Source organism: Tupaia chinensis, unplaced genomic scaffold, assembly GCF_000334495.1.
Source record: "Tupaia chinensis unplaced genomic scaffold, TupChi_1.0 Scaffold000704_1, whole genome shotgun sequence".
Lineage (NCBI taxonomy): Eukaryota > Metazoa > Chordata > Mammalia > Scandentia > Tupaiidae > Tupaia > Tupaia belangeri.
In genome coordinates this window covers 339,458-356,334 of record NW_006160227.1, presented here as the reverse complement: position 1 = coordinate 356,334, position 16,877 = coordinate 339,458, and the positions used below count along the sequence as shown (strand labels likewise).

At 56.9% G+C, this 16,877-nt stretch overlaps 1 protein-coding gene across 5 annotated transcripts in view; it reads left to right on the top strand.

Moving 5' to 3' along the window:
• The window catches only part of VGLL4 (vestigial like family member 4), a 168,480-nt gene that overhangs the window by 145,339 nt on the left and 6,264 nt on the right, over window positions 1–16,877 (top strand). Inside the window, exon 1 of one of the 5 annotated variants that reach the window (XM_006160640.3) lies at window positions 1,812–1,888. The exons of the other annotated variants lie outside the window; for them this stretch is intronic. Coding sequence (XP_006160702.1) covers window positions 1,875–1,888 — 14 coding nt within the window. The 5' untranslated portion in view covers window positions 1,812–1,874. Of the gene's footprint in view, window positions 1–1,811; window positions 1,889–16,877 lie in introns of those variants that run through there. 5 annotated transcript variants of the gene reach the window in all.

Sequence of the window (16,877 nt, the reverse complement as noted above, 5' to 3'; positions counted from 1 at the left end):
TGATATATTACAACTTTTTATAATAAGGATCTTCTGTCAGATGTGTTCAAAAATAACTAATGGTACTTGCTTTTCGGCTTCATTTACTATGTTTTGAACTCTAGATATTTTCTATTTGGTTGTAGTCAAATCAGTACATCTTTTCTTTAATGGAAAAACTTTCTAAAACCTATTGGGTCATCAGAAAAGTCATGATGCATTTTTAATTAGAAAAACATGTCATGAGTTTTTGTTGTTGTTGTTATTATTATTTAATTGGACCAGAGAGAGAATGGGAAAACAAGAAACCAAGCTGCCCGGTCCAGGACTTGAACCGTGGTCAGCCATGTGGGAATCCAGTGCCTTTCACTAACACGCCACCTGCTGGCTCCCTTCATGACTTTTTTGAAGACCCAGTAGAAAGGACCACAGGTGTTGGTGAATACCTGGAACGCCCTCCCCGACCGTGCCCGATGGGGGGATAGATGAGAGGCTTGTTGTTTGCATATGGTGTCGCACGGTTGTCGGTTCATTTCTGCAGACATTGCCTGAGTGCCTTCTGTGTTCGAGGCCCGAGGGCAGCGTGAGTGTGCCTTGGGGGGGGGCAGGAATGTGCAGGGCGGAGCTAGGATGTGACCACCTTTGCCTGGGAGCCTTTCTCCCCGCCTCCCCCAGGGCCATTTTTCCCAATCATATTGCACTTCGGAGTGTTTGTTTAGTGGTGTCTTTTGGGTACCAGAAACCTGAAGTTCAGATGCTGTTTTTGCTTTCTGTTTTTGCCAGATGTTTCCTGCGGCCTGACAGATGCGCCGTTTGCTAGAAAGCTACACTCCGGGGATTTCGATGTTATGGACACGGTTGCCATAGACAACGAGTGTGTCAGGCGGGATTTGGAAGACCACGTTCGCCCTTTGGGTCTGGGTGGAAGATGCATTTTCCCTTGTACAGCAAGGCTCCCCTCCTAGCCTGCTGCTCTGGCCTCTGTCACAATCCGAGTCACCTCTAGTGGATAAGGCTGTAATGTGCGGATAGTTTGTTCCCGGAAGTTCCAATTTGCCTTGACGGGTGTGACTTCCTGCCGGCAGCCTGGCTCAGGTGCATCTAGGTTTGGTCTGCCAGACTCACGTGGAGCCGAAGGAAGTCGGGCGTAGGCAGGCGACACTTAGAACGGGGCCCGAGGTGCTCCACTTCCGCGAGACACTGGACGTGGGGACCTGGTCAGGAAATCTGCAGACCTGGCCTTGTTGGCACAGGCCAAGCCAGGACGCTGGCTGCTGTACCTCCGACTTCCTGGGGGCTGTCATCAGCCCAGAGGGTCCTCACCCAGGACTCCGGCTAGGAGGAAGCCGGAAGGCGCTTCCTGCAGTTCACCGGAGGCTGCAGTCCATCGGTTTGTCAGTCGGGCTGCACAGCAGAGAACTGGGGGCTTTGGACATGCCTTCCCTGTGTGGGTCAGGCTCCCTGGAGGAGGCAGCATCCTGGCTGGAGCTGGCGCCCCCTCAGGTACCCTGACTCCCCTCGTTTTGTTCGACCTTATATTGGGGTTTTATAAAAGCCTCCTGTTACAGGAGATGGAGGAACAAAGGACGAAAAAGTGGCGTGCTATTTTCCGACAGCAGAGCCGCGTTCTCACGCAGCAGAACCGTACCGGTGCGTGCGACGTTCTGGCCAGACCCCCGCTGTAAACGCAGCCTCCCGCGAGTCCCTAACCTGTCCCAGGGCCCACGGGACTCTCCCTGCATGCGTGCTGGGGCAGGCAGGCCCGGTCCTCGCAGGGGACTCTTATTCTGACAGGCGCCGCCCGGCCGGGCCCATGCCTGGGACTGCCTGCCAAGTTTGGGAGGCCCAAGGCTTTCTTGTGGGAGGACGCTGGGCTGTCTTCATGCTCTTTGGCAATGATTAAAGTGAGGTTAGTACCAAAACCCCTTTCATTTTATTCCCTTATCCTTGCCTTTTCAGACCAGATGGCAACCCTGTATTTTCAGCTGTAATTAATTTAAACGGGGAGGCAGCAAGTGCTGGGAGAAGTGGAGTGGGTTTTGCTGAGAAGGGACAGCAGCAATTTCCCCTCTCATCCCTCCCTTCTCGCTGTCAGGCGCCTCGTCCCATGTGGGTCCCCTCCTCCTGAGGGGCCCGGCAGGAGAGCGGCCGGCCATGCTGGCCCGGTGGCACCCGGGCACCGCCAGGGTTAACGCACACTGGCCATCGCCTCCCGCCTGGGCTGGAAGGAACCAAGCTTCAGGTGGGGGTGACATGTCCTGGCCGGCCGGGCGCTCACGTGACCGGCCCTAGACAATGGTGCATAGTTGGAGCGGCCGCCCAGCCGAGCACGGCGCTCTCCCCTCCTACTCAGCGCAGCTGCCAGGATGGCCTCCGCCGGGGGGCTGTGTTTTAGGCTTAACGTTTCTTCTTTGAGAAAATGACAAGGGAAATAAAAGCACCCGGCCGCAGTTGGCGTCTGGAGGCTCTGACCACTTCCCGTCGCTGAAGTTGTGCTCCGGCCCACCCTCTCTCTCCGTTGCCTGAGAGCAGGAGCCACCAAGATCCAGAGGTTCTTTCCCAGCCAGAGATCTCTGCGGGTTGACAGGAGCCAGAAAGCTGCTCAGGTCTCAGCTCCCGGGAGCTCGCAGAGTCAGAGCAGCCTTCTCCACCGCCCTTCCCCTCCTTGTTCTGGAAGCCGGCCCCCAGCTGGGTTTAGCTGCGCCATGCGAGAAATGCTCCCTCCGGGCATCTGGAATGACCAGCCGGCAGTCCCGGATGAGCGGGGCACTGGGTCCGACGGGAACGTCCCACAAGTGGTAGTGATTACTGCTGTTCACGCGAGCTGTCCTCGGGTGGCGCGAAGTCGTTCGTAAAGCTCATGGTGAGAAGCAAGAACCACAGCTGCGTAGCTGTCAGTGTCCCCTAGCCCGCGTGGGTGCGGCCGTCCCCACGTGTGCCCAGTGGCTGCAGTTTAGTTCATGGCCGCGTCCAGTGTTCACCGTATTCGTGCGCGTTTCTGTCCTGAGCCACTCGGGTGGTTTTTAAAGGCTGGGATTGCCGCTGCTGTTGTGGACAGAACCATTTATTTATTTATTTGTCTTTTTTCACCAATGCAAAGGAGCAGACATGGAATGAAAACTATATCCTCCTTGGCTACCAATGACTTGTCAAAGTGTCTAAGAACTCAATTTTTATTTTTATTTTTTTGAGAGGTTTTCGCTATAGGGCGCGTGCACTCACCAAAGAGAGAGAAAGAGACAGAGAGAAAGTGAGGAGTCAACCCCCCAGGGGGGATGGCCATGTCACAATCCCTTCTCCTCCATTCCCCTCCCGGGATCTTGGACAGACATGCACATGCGCCCAGCGTGAGTGTAAGCCCCCGGGCCTGGGACTCGAATCATGGCCGACTACCTGGGAGTTCAGCGACATAGCCATTACACCAACTGCTGGTGCCAAGGACTGAAAATTAAGCATAGAGGTGCCATGGGACTCAGCAGCTCCACTTCTGGGTATATATGCAGAATAACCGAGAGCAGGGATTCATGCATGCTCTCGTTCATGGCAGCATCGCTCCTCATAGCCAAAGGACGGAAGCCACCCGAGTGTCCCTGAAGGGTAAATGAAGAAAGAATGTGGATGTCCATACCGAGGAATAGTACTCAGTCTTAGAAAGGGAAGACATTCTTTTTTTTTTTTTTTGTAAAGAGAGATTTTTGCTATGGGTACATGTGCTTGCTAGAGAGAGAGAGAGAGACAGAGACAGAGACAGGAACAGAAGTGAGAAATCACACCCGGGTGAGGGGGGGGGATGGCCATGCCACAATCCCTCTCTTCCATTCTCCTCTTGGGATTTTGGGCACATGTGCACACGTGCCTAGCGTGAGATTTAAGCCACCGGTTCCGAGACTTGAACCATGGTTGACTGTATGAGAGTCTAGTGATGTAACCATTACACCATCCGCTGGTCCCTGAAAGGGAAGCCATTCTGATGCGTGTTGTAACACGGATGAGCCTTGAAGGCATCCTGTGAAGGATAGAAGTCAATCACAAGAGAGCAAATACTGACTCCAGGGCATGAAGTCCTTCGAGTAGTCGACTTAGACGCGCACAGTAGGGTGGTGGCTGCCGGCGGCTTGCGGGTGAGGAGTGGCGAGTTAGTGTTCCGTGGGCACAGAGTCCCAGTCTGGGAAGATGGAAAACTCTGGAGATGTATGGAGGTGGCTGCATAACAGTGCGACCACAGCTAAGGCCACTGGACCACACACCTAAACATGAATTTTGGGTTCCACGTATTTTCTCGGTAACATGTAAGGACTAACAGCCAACTTCCGTGGGACAGACAGTGCCGAGCCTGTCAGGTGTCGACCCGTGTTCCTTACCCAGCTGCGAGGCGCCTTGTGGTAAAGAGGAGGCAGGTGTGTTCTGGGGACAGAAGTTCCCCTCCCCAAGAATATGGTATTCGGCGCCTGGAAACCCTAAGTTGCCATGTGATGACTCTCGAGGGTGGTGGTTTATTTTTTTGTTCACGTATGTGTTGATGTATTTTTAAATATTGGAAGAGGTTTATTTTAAGCCAAAACACGAGAACTGTAGCCAGTTCACATTCTGGGTAAGCATAATTCAGATAGCCTGACCTTGCTCACTGAGGTCATACAGTCCTGGGTAGGCTGGAAAGGCAGGAGCCACAGGTGGGGAGGGGGCTGGTTATACTCATTGTTCTGGGACAGTTATCCCCCCTCTCAGGATCCCTAACAAGAGGGGTGTCAGTAAAAGGCAGCCCCAGAGCAGATGTTTTCATAGAGATCTTGGTGTCAGGTTGCAAGGCTGGGATTCTGGCAGAGTTCTCTAAATAACAGCTCTCCTGACCGTGAGAAAACACCTCTGGTGATGTTAGCTTAAAGGACAGTTACGATTAACCGTGACAGTCCAGTTGAGAGGCTAAACCCAAGGGGGGGACGATACTTGGGTGCTGGGGGGTGGTACTCTGGAATCCGGAGGGTGTGTTCAGAGTCACAGACGGAAGGATGGGGAGAGGATGGCACTCCTCTGTGGCCTTCCCCCCTTCCCTTCCCAGGGTTACAGATGGATGGTTTCATAGCCAGAGGACCACTCCCCGATGGCAGCCGTGTTACCGGAGCACTCAGAAGGTGGCTCAGTAGGCAGCTTTGGCAAGGGCCATTCGCCATTTTTTCTGTTTTTGGTTTTTTGAGAGATTTTGGTCTAGGGCACCTGTAGTCACCGGAGAGACAGAAAGCAAGAAATCATCCCTCAGGGGGGTGGCCACGCTGCAGCCCCTTCTCCATTCTCTTCTCGGGATTTGGGCACACACACACACACACACACACACGCGTGCGCGCGACTGGCGTGGGTTCCAAGCCTCCTGGTCCGACACTTGAACCGCGGCCGGCCATGTGGGAGTCCAGCAACATAACCATTTTGCCATCTGCTGGTCCCAGTCTGTTGTGAACTTTGTGCAAAGTTTGAGAATATTTTCAACTCAGGAAAATGTCCTAGGCCATCGGTAATGTTTTATCTAAGTCCTTTGGAAATTTACTTTAAGAGTGGAGGTGACCGATTATAATTAGCCTATCAATTGCTAGCATATTAGTAGTTCTGCTAGGCGCCACGGGGTCCTCAGATAATCTTCCCTTTAAGAATTTTAAATCTTATTTCTATGATGTAGTCTGTTAATATGTTAGCAATGAGCCAGTGGGTGGCGTGATGGTTAAGGCACTGGACACTCCCACATGGCTGACCACAGTTTGATTCCCAGATCTGGTGACTTGTTCTCTCACTCTCCTCCCATCCTCTCTGGTCAAATTAAAATGAATGAATAAAATTAAAGAAATAAATATTTTAAAATATGTTAGCGGCAACAACAATGGAACACTGTGGCCTGCGCGGCCTTAGTTAGGGGAGGATAGGGTCCGGCGTGGCCTGCTTGCGTGCAGTGCTCACCACGCACTCCAGGCTGGGAAGGAGCACACTAGGCAGTTCACTGTCACACGGCCCGTCCTCAAGGCTCTCTGCTGTTACTGTTATAAAGAATACGATGCCTTGAGATCTTTCTTTTATTCGCTGAATATTTAATCACCTCATATACTCAACACTTAAACTTTTTTTTTTGAGAGATTTTCACTGTAGGGCGCGTGCGCTCGCCAGACAGACAGAGAGAGACATAGAGACAGAAAGCGAGAAATCACCCCCTAGGGGGGATGGTCACGCCACAATCCCTTCTCCTCCATTCTCCTCTCGGGATCTTGGGCACGCACGCACACGCGCCCGGCGTGAGTTTTAAGCCACCGGGTCTGGGACACGAACCGCGGTCGACTACGTGGGAATCCAGCGACATAGCCATTACGCTAACTGCTGGTTCCCCTCAACACTTAAACTTTTAAGCTTTTAGTATAGTAGTGTGATTACTATTTATCTGTTTATTTTTGTGGAGAGGTTTTTGCTATAGGGCACATGCCATCGCCAGAAAGACAGAGACAGCCAGAAATCACCCCCCCACGGGGGACCGGGTCTGGGGCTTGAACCGCAGTCGACTACATGGGAGTCCAGAGACATAGCCATTATGCCAACTGCTGGTTCCCAATAGCGTGATTATCAACTCACTAGTTTTTTTTGTAAGTCTGTTTGTGGAGTGTCTGGAGTTAGTTATGTGGGCGGCTTTAAGAGAAAAGCTGCCTTTCTAACGTTTGTTGAGTGAGTTCATTGAAGTAGCGGTTACCCTCTGAGACAGGGAAGGCCATGAAATAACTGCGTGCAGGTCACTCGCCGCAGCGGGGTCAGGCGCACGGGGAAGGCTGCCTGCCTGCGGGTGCAGAGAGGGGTCTCGGCGTGGGGCGTTGTGTAGGGAGGGCAGTCCACACGCCAACAGCTGGTTCGCCTTGGTGTGACACTCACATGCCGTAAGCATGCGTGGGAACTCCCCTACCCGCTCCTCAGCCCACGCCGGCCCCCGGGTACCGCCGCATGGCAAGGAAGGAAAGGACCGGCCGTGCTGGCGCAGCGATGTCGGGTCCACAGAGAGGGCCGGGTTCCGCTTCCAGGCCGACCGGGCAAGAAGGGCGGGATTGCCACAAGAGACCTCCTTGAAGGTGCTCGGCTTTCTCTCTCCCGTGCCGTTAACCGCAGGGGTTCTAGAAGTATTTTTGGCATCCTGGTGGTACTGTTGAAAGTGTGTTCTAGAGTCTGCAGGGCTTGGGGTCACCCAGCGCGGCCTGCTCTGTTGACCTCGGGTCTCACGAGGTAGGCCAGTGTGCTGTTTCGTTCAGAATACGCTGGCGCCCACGGAAGGGCGTAAACCCCTTCCTGTGTGTCTCGTTCTTCGGGGACTTCATTGGAAGTATGTGTCTAGTTCCGAGACTCCCCCTAAAGAAGAATGTGAGGACGACTCTCAGAGCAAGGCGTTTCCGTAGTGGCTGGCCCAGGAGTGCCCAGGAAGCAGCTGAGCAGCCACTCTGACCCCCTGTCCCTCTCTGGTAGTCACAACCGTTTTATGCTCAAGGTCTCCTTCGGTGTAGGACAAAACAGCCAATCTTTGAGCAGCTTGATAGTGTTTTCCAGTGACTTGTTGTAAAATGTGGAGTAAAACAACTAAGAATGGTGGCCAACAGGTAGAGTGGTGGTTATGTGCTGGGCTCCCACGTGGCTGGCCATGGTTCGAGTCCTAGACCTGGCAGGTTGGAAGTGACTCCAGGCACATGTGCGTGCGTGCCCAAAATCCCAGGAGGAGAACAGAGGAGAAGGGATTGCTTCAGCCATCCCCCCGGGGGTGCTTTCTCACTTTTCCTCTCTCTGTCTCTGTCTCTGTCTCTCTCTGGCAAGTGCATGTGCCCTGTGGCAAAAACCTGAAAAGAAAGAAAACACCTAAGAATGCGCCTTCAAAAGAATTAGAGTAATCTTGGGAAAGTGACACAGACCGGCCACAGAAATGAAGGGGGTGACAAAGGTGCTTTCAGAGCGTCTGGCGGCTTGGGAGCCCTCGGGGCTGCCCAGGCTCACCTGTTTAATGAAATCCTCTGTCTCCTCCACCCCCACCCCCACGCTGGTTTCCCCTAAGAATTCGTCTGCGTTTCGGTTGGTTCATTCGTAACCGTGTGCCCGGGGCCACTGGACCAGCTGGGGACGCCTGAGCAGCTGCGGCTCTGGAGACGCACATTTCCCGGGGTGGGGGGTGGGGGCATCGGGGCAGCAAGGCCTACCCCCCACTGCCCTAGCCCAGGCGGCTTTGCCAGAGCAGCCCAGGGTCAGATGAGGGGGCAGGGGGGCCGCAGGGCTCGGGGAACGTGCTTCGTGCTTCTGGGCAACTCCAGGAAAGCTGAGGCAGACAGACACTGTCCCTATTTTTTTTTTTTTTTTTCTTTTCTTTTTTTTTTTTTGTTCTCAGAAGGCCCATGTGCTCACTAGAGAGAGAGAAAAACCCCAGTGGGGGAGGGGGGTCACACCACCATCTCATCCTCCATTTCTCCATCCTATTGGGATTTTGGTCACACATAGGCCTGGTGTGTTTTTAAAGCCACCGGGATGGGGATTCGAACCACAGTCAGCCACGTGGATTCAGTTCCCGCAAGCATCAGGCCATAGGCCCAGCCCAGCACTGTCTGTTTCACAGCCAGTTCCACGTGGTCTTGGCGGCCAGGTCCCTCTCCCCTACCTCTTTCTGTAGCCCTCACCTGCCCGTCCCAAGGAACCCTGAAAAGACAGCAAGGCAGAGACCCCAGCCTGCTGCCGCCCCGTCGCCCCGCAGAGATCCTTCCCAGGCCGTCCACCTGCGACGTCGCTGCTCAGTCCCGGACGCAGACACAGAGGACGTGACGGCTTCCATCCCTCCTCTGCTACCAGGGCTCAGTGTAGTGCCACAAACATGATGGTGGTTGTATTTTTAAAAATATCATCCACTGAGAGAATTGAACGACAGAGACGACTTACAAATTCAGGAGCAGCCGGGATTTCACAGTAGTTTCTGTGTCATGGCTCTCGGCAGCGTCTCCCTTCACCGGAAACTCCCCGAGTCTGTGCACGGCGCATGTGGCCTGCGAGGGCTGCAGACCAGGCGGGCTGGGCACCCCTGCTCTCCCGCAGCAGCTGCCAGCCTGGGCGGGGACCAGGAGACGCTTGCCGCGTCGGTCGTCCTGGAGCCGCGTGCACGCCGTGTTTGCAGTCCGAGGAGACGGCCCGGCTGACATGGCGCTGCGCTGCGCTGCTCTGGGCGATCTGGGCGAGCTCTCAGGGCGACACTGGGGCGGGTCTTGCCTCTCTCCAGACGGCGGGGCTAGAAACCCTGAGCTTTCCCAACGCCGGGAAGGCCTCCGGGCCTGGAAGGGATGCAGGGCCTGCCGCAGCCCGTGGCCGGGGCTCGCTCTGACTCACACACCCTTCTCCCAGCTGCCACCACGGGGAGAAGGCGAAGGGAAGGTGACAAGCCGGGCAGCCACATGGTCCCCAGGGACGGCCCCTGAGAGTTAAAGGGCCCGGGGCTGACCTGAGAACGTGAGAGGCTGAGCGATCCGAGACTTGTCAGCCCAGCGCGGGTGTGGACGGGCCAGGCCTGGAAGCCGGCCTCACCCCTGTAGGGACGTTCTGGTAAGGGTCCTGAGTCGTCAGGGAGGGAAGGCAGCGAATCGCGGGGCGCTTGGGATGGGCTTTGCACAGGTCTCCTGCGGGGTGGGGCGCGTGCACAGGCACCCTGCATGTCTTGTTTGTTTGTTTTTGTTCTAAGCTGCCTGGTCTGGGATTCAAACTGTGTGGTCGGCCATGTGGGAGCCGGCCACTGTAACCTCCATGCCATGGGCTGGCTCGGGAAGTCGTAGACCGTGGCTCAGAGATCCTTGCAGCCTCAGGCAGATCCTATCCGCAGAGCGACTCTGCTGGAAGGAAGGGGAGACCCGGCTGCGCCCAGCTCGGCCCAGGCCGGGAGAGACGGAAGGGCAGGTGCCGGGGGCCGCGCGGGAGGGTGTAGGAGACTGGCTGCCTTACTGTGGCACTAATTCTGGCCGGTACCGGATTGCAAAGCCTGCAGCCGCCACGCTGCAGAGAGGCCGCCCGGGTGTGCCTCCCCTACCCAGTGAGGAGCATTCCCGAGAGGGTCTTCACGGCACAGCCCGCCCCAGCCTCGGCCAGCCAGGGCCACGAGCATGCGTGTTCCTGGCGTGTACAGTCAGACCTCGGGCTGCAGACCCAGCACCGTCCCCCGGGGCCGACAGAGCTGTCTGAAGCCCTCGTGGGTGACGGCGGCAGAGGAGGGGCTGGCCTGATTTGAGGCCCTGCTCCCCCATCCGCCACCCGTTGGACTCGGGTGGACCCCCACTTACAGCTCCCCTCCCTCCACGTGACGGAATGAGGGTGAGCCCCAGCGCTGAGTGGGAGCGGGCGGGGTGCAGAGACCTGCAGCTCCATCGTCTCTTCCCTCGCTGTAAAAGGCTGCCGAGCCGGAAGCTTCCGGGTGCTACCTGGCTGTCACGGCCCTTCCGCCTGGTGTGAGGCAGCTGGGCCTGACTCCGCTGGCTTCCTGCAGGGCACTGGGAGGTGGCCGAGGGGCACCTGGGCCGACCCAGCCTCCCAGCGGCCAGTGTCCACTCTAGCCATTCCTGCCCAGTCGTTCGGCACTGAATGCCGGCGTGCATGCCTGAGAAACCTTGGTGTTTTTAAATGTCTAGAGAACCCTTTAACATTGTTGTAAGGTTGGGCCAGCAGGTGGCATGGTGGTTAAGGTGGCTGGATCCCACATGGCCAACTGTGTGGTTCAAGTCCTGGCCCCGGCTGCTTAAAAATCATGCTGAGTGCGTGTATGTGCATGCCCCAAATCCCAAGAGGGTACTGGAGAAGGGCTTGCAGTGTGGCCGTCCCTCCAGGGGAGGGCTTTGGGGAGGGCTTTCTCACTTCCTCCTCTCTACCCTCTGGTTAGCACATGGCTTCCTAGCAAAAACTAAAAGAACAAATTTTAAGGTTGAGGGATCAGCAGTTAACGTAATGGCTATGTCGCTGGACTCCCATGTAGTCGACCGTGGTTCGAGTCCAGGACCCGGTGGCTTAAAACTCACGCTGGGCACATGTGCGTGCGTGCCCAAGATCCTGAGAGGAGAATGAAGGAGAAGGGATTGCGGCGTGACCATCCCCCCCTGGGGGTGATTTCTCGCTTTCTGTCTCTCTTTCTGTCTTTCCGGCGAGTGCATGCACCCTATAGCAAAAACCTCTCAAAAAAAAAAAAAATCAAGGTAGATTAGAGATGAAACAGAGAAGAAGATGCCTGTGCAGGATATCCACGGACGTGTAAGGAAGCTCGCCGGGCTGCCACGACGCAGGGACGCAGCTGGGTGGGCATGACTGTCCGCGGCCGGAGGTCTGAGCTGGAGGTCGGCAGGCTGGCTGCTCCGTGGGCTAGGAGGGGTGTCCCTCGGCCCTCCCAGAACCCACGGGCATTCCTTGGCTGGTAGGCGGCGGCCGTGCTCCGTCGCAGACCCTCTTCCGTCCGTGCGTCCGCCACTTTCTCCAGACGCCCACTTTGTTGCACCAGGGCCCCCCGAGCGACCTCCTGGTAGGGGAGAGACCCTGTGTTCTCGAGACCCTGTTTCCAGGCCGGTCCGTGGCGTGCTGGTGAGGGCGGCCGGATCCCACTGCCGCTGCGCGGTTCAAGTTCTGAGCCGGCGCCTGGAGACACAGACTGGGCTGTGTGCATCCAAAACCCCGAAAGGAGGGAGAAATGGAGGAGAGGCTTCCCCTGCCACCCCAAGGATCGATTAGGGCATCGGGAAAGGCATGATGGATTTTTCTGTGCTCTTCTGTGCTAAATGGGTCATGGCTGTCGCGACATCCCAGCACATCACCTAGGGTCTCTCTGTAGGCACCATCGCTCACCCCCAGAGGGGTACTTTTCTTGCTTTCCTGCCCCCCCATCTCTAAGTCTCCCTTGAGTGAACACACGCACCCTCTAGCAAAAATTTAGAAATAAATGAAAAGCCCGTACTTCTGTGTAAGTTCAAGGATGTAGGACTTAAGACTTCCATGTCTTTGGGGGGGACACAGCTCAACCCATAACAGAACTAAAAGCAGCTCCCAGAGGAGAGCAGAATACCAAGGACCGGCAAGGGGAAGCGATTCCACACCTGCAGAGCGGCGGAGGCCCGCAGGCTACCACAGCCAGGGGGTGCCCCTCCTCCAAGGGGCAGGAGCGCCGAGCTGCAGCCGGCCCAGGGAGGGCAAAGGGGTGGCCATCTTGTCAAGGTCCTGGCCGCCTCCGTGGAAATCCAGGGTGGCACGTTACTCGTAAATAGCCACGGAGAGCGTGTCAGGATGGCGCAGTGTGGGTCCTAAGGACAAGCCAGAGACCCCGAGCACTGGTCCTAGAGGGACAGTGTTTTAGTCCCTCCCGGTGCTACAGCAAACGCCCCACTGGGCAGTCCATGAAGCCCAGAGGTTTATTAGCGTGCAGCTTGGGAGGCGCAGGGCCGAGGGGGTGGCTTCTGGTGAGGGTCCCCTGATTGCTGGGGGCTCTGCAGGCCTCACAGAGACCTGTGTGCCCACGACTGTCTTGGTCCCTCTCCTCATAAGCCTGCCAGGTTCTGGCCCAGATGCCTGTGCCCTGCAGGCCGGGCCCACACGGAAAGCCTGGGGTTGAGTCCTGGACCCTGCCTACAGGCCAGGTGCGATGTCATCTGCCTGCGATCCCAGGGCTTTGTGGCAGGACAGTTGTGAGTTCCAGGGCTGGCCTGGGCAACAAAGCCAGACCCTTCTGAAAGAAAAACCGAGCGTTTAGTATGCATCTGTGGTCCCGTACAAAGGCTGAGATGGGAAGATCGTGACATGGCGAGACCCTGTCTTAAAAACAATACATAGGAAAAGAAAAATAATAACTCCACAATTCTTGGGGTCCCCACTCTGTGACCTTATCTAATCCAAATCACCTCCCAAAGGCTCCACTTCTTAAGCCCATAGTCAACAGATTGAGTTTCCACCCTCTTAATACCTTCACCGTACACCCAATTTTGCCAAACACGTTCAGACTGTAGCCCATGGATAAATAAATTACGGGGTATTCATACGGTGGGGTGGGGCCATGGCACTTCTCTTGCTCACGGGAGTGACGTTAAGCTGTGGCGGACGTGGCTGTGCACAGTCGAAGGCGCAGACGGTCTCCACCCATGTCCCTGCTGAGGCAGCCTCCGAGTCCCCTGTGGCTCCGCAGTGGGCTGGATTCCAGCGTTCCCCAACTTCTTCCTGCCTGTGACACGCCCCTGGCCATTTTGAACCAGGAGAGTGTCTCTGCCAAACCTCCCACTTCCGTGTGCAAACATCGTCACCACGCCAGCCTCTGCCAGCACACCCCCACTTCCCGTCTGGAGTTGGCAGTGAAGGATGGGCCGGGATGGCAGGCAGGCACACCCAGTACCCTCCTGCTGGCAGGAAGCTGTGGATTCGCCTCACAGGAAGAAGGCGGTGCCTGGGGACGGGTGGGGTGTGTGTGTGTGGGGGGGCTGGCTGAGTGCGTGTACATTGGGGGTGTTGGATGAGCATGTGTGTGCATTGGGGGTCTTGGGGGAGCGTGTGTGTATGTGGTATGGACAGCGTGTGTGTGTGTTGGATGAGCGTGTGTGTGTGCATTAGTGGTCTTGGATGAGTGTGTGTATGTGGTATGGACAGCGTGTGTGTGTGTTGGATGAGCATGTGTGTGTGCATTAGTGGTCTTGGATGAGTGTGTGTATTGGGACTGGTGGCCAAGCGCCTGTATGTTGAGGGGTGTTGGATGAGCATGTATATGTTGGATAGTGTGTGTGCTATGGATAGCATGTGTGTGTGGGATGAGCGTGTGTGTGTGCTGGGAGTACTGGTGTGTGTGCTTCTGTGTTGGGAGGTATTTTGTTAGCAAGAGTGTGTGCATGTGTGTTGGAGTGGTGGCTGAGTGTGTGTATTGGGGTGTTGGATGAGCAGGGGTGTGTATGTGTGTGTATTGGGGTGTTGGATGAGCAGGGGTGTGTCTGTGTGTTGAGGGTGTTGGATGAGCGGGGGTGTGTATGTGTGTGTATTGGGATGTTGGTGAGCAGGGGTGTGCGTGTGTGTTGCTGTTTGATGAGCAGGGATGTGCGTGTGTGTTGGGTGTTGGATGAGCAGGGGTGTGCGTGTGTGTTGAGGGTGTTGGATGAGCAGGTGTGTGTGTATTGGGGTGTTTGATGAGCAGGGGTGTGCATGTGTGTTGAGGGTGTTGGATGAGCAGGGGTGTGTGGTGGTGGGCGTGTTGGATGGGCAGAGGTGTCTGGTGTTGGGGGTTCTGGATGAACCAGGAGACACTGAAAAGTCGGAGGAGGCCCACCGAAGACAGAAGTGAGGGAGAAAACGTGCTCTTCACAGTCGGGCTGTAAATACTCCCCACTCTGCTTCCCATCCTCGTCCGTACACGCTCCCCAGGCTGCTCTGTCAGTCTGTCGCTCTGGTTTCTCTGAGCGGCCATGACTCCCTTCCTGGACCGCAGGCGCTGTGACTAGACACACACTGTAGGTCCCAACGATCCTGATCCTTCGTTCAAAGAGGCGCCTGAGGCGGGTGTGGGCCTGGAAGTGGGTGTGGAAGCCGCAGTCCAGGGGGGCCTGGACCCTGGTCACTCACTGGTCACGAACCGGGCAGGCCGTACTGATCTGCGGCTGCCCTGGATGGCCGGCATCTCCTGTTCTCTGGAGTTGGGGCGCAAAGCGGGGAGGGATGGAGCTGGAGGGGTCGGGCTCCTGGCAGCGGGCAGGGGATGGGGAGTGGCTTGGACAGGCCCGTGTGACTTGGCGATGGCTCGGCACCGAGGCCCAGCACGTTCTGGACCACTGGGCCAGCGCTGCCTACCGCGGCCACATCAGAAGCCCCCAGACTCAGCAAGCAATGGTTGCAAGAAAGTGGTTTGGTTTAAAATGTATTGTCTTTTAAACTGCAGCGGTTACACTTAGCATATGACTTAGGGAGGCAGAGAGCCAGCTGCACACCCAGGGCGGGCTCCAGAGGCCAACCCAGGGCCTTTCCGGGCGGGTTCAGCTGCGTGTCCCCGCACCACGGCCGAGCCCGGTCCACATCCAGCCATCGCTGAGCGTATAGCCCGGTGGCATTAAGTGCGTCCCCGAGGAAGTCTTTGCAGACGAAGCTGCTGGGGCAGCCTGGCTATTGGCGGGACCGTGGTGGGCCCCAGAGGGCAGATGCTCCTGTGAGTCACGCAGGGAGTGACAGGACGAGGAGGACTGGAGGGAGGGCCTGGCCTGGCGGAGCCTCGTCTATCCTGAAACCCTCATGTGAGGCGGGTGTCGCCGCAGACCCTCAGCGCCCCTGGTGCAAGAGCCTGTAATCCCAGGGACTGTGCTGTTTGTGGGGGGCACCTGGCTTGCCACCGTGCCCCGTCCTGCAGCTGAGCAGACCGTGTGGGGACCCAGAACAGTTCCTCGGGATGTCCTAGACCCACATCTCTGCCCGGCCACAAGCGCAGACGCAGGAGTGCGGCCAGCGGCCATCAGTGGAGAAAACTCGGTAAAGGCCCCGAGGGCGTCGGCCACACCGTCCCAAGGGGAGCCGCTTCAGCAGGGGTGCAGACGGGGGCAGCGTGCCTCTTCCATGTGGTGGGTCGATTCCTTCACGGCTTCCCTGCTTGTCCCCAAACATGGTAGACACTGTCAGGGTGCAGGGGCCCGGGGCATCTATTCCCCAGAAAACCTCGTCCAGGGTCCAGGACGAGGGTGCGATGGCGCCTGCTTTCCCCTTCCACTCTCCCTCCTGCAGGGTGGGCAGGGAGCTCCCCACCCCCAGGCCGGGGTGCGCGGGCAGGCCGACCCTGGCAGACTGAGTGGAGGCTGGCAGGATGCGTGTGGTTGGGGTGCATTGCCTGAGAGCACGTGGCGCCCCGGGAGGGCGGGCCTGGGGTGAGTCACTGCGGGGAGGGCGTGGAAAACAAGGCCTGTCTTCAGGCCCCGGGCACCGGGAGGACGAGGGGAAGCAGCAGTGTATAATTTACTAAATTTGCCAGCGAGGACTTCAGCCTGCTGCCTGGGGTTCGGCGTGTACGAGGCACGGGGCCCGCTGTGCCGCGTGTCCTCGGCCGGCCTTCTGGGTAGGGCTGTAGGGGTCCCAGAGGGCCACTTCCTCCTGCCTTGCCTTAGGACTGCCATCTTCACCCCTGCCCTGTCCACCCCCTCTCTGGGCTCTCCTTCCGCCGTGCATGTTTAATCACCAGGGCTGGATCCCCTGAGCGAACACCAGGGTCTTCCAGAAGTTCATGGAAGTGTGTATTAAAAGCCAGGCATGGGTTGCAGGGTTTTGCAATAAACGGTTATTGTAACTCCATTTTCCATGACTTTGTTAGAGTCCCCTCCTACATGACAGCTTTGAATATTAAAGTGCCACTTGGACGCAGGGTCTGGGACATCTGGGATGCTGGACGTCCGATGACCTTGTCGCCCAAAGGTGGCTCCAGCTCAAAGAGCACCGGCATGGTGGTTAAGGTGCTGAACTCGCTCATGACAGACTGCAGTTCGAGTCCCAGGCCTGGTGGCTTAAAAAACCACTCCAGGGACATGTGCATGTGTGCCCAAAATCTCGGGAGGAACTTGTGGGAGAAGGGAATGCAGTATGGCCATCCCCCTGGGGGTGAGTTCTCACTTTCCCTCTCTCTGTCTCTCTCCAGTGAGCACACGCACCCTATGGCAAAAACCTTAAAAAAAAAAAAAAGAATAGCTGAGCCACTGACAGGGCTGAGCAGTGGGGCCCTAGTCCAGTCGTGCGATGGTGCTGGAAGGCAGGGCCTTTGGGGGTAATGAGGCTTCAAGGGTGCCCAGCGAGGCCTGGTGGGCTTTCAGCTGAGCAGAGGGGACAGCCGGAAAGGCTCTGCTCTGCTCACTGAGCTGTGCCCGCCGTACCCGCGGGCGCCCCCCACCCCGGGCCCGACCGCGCCC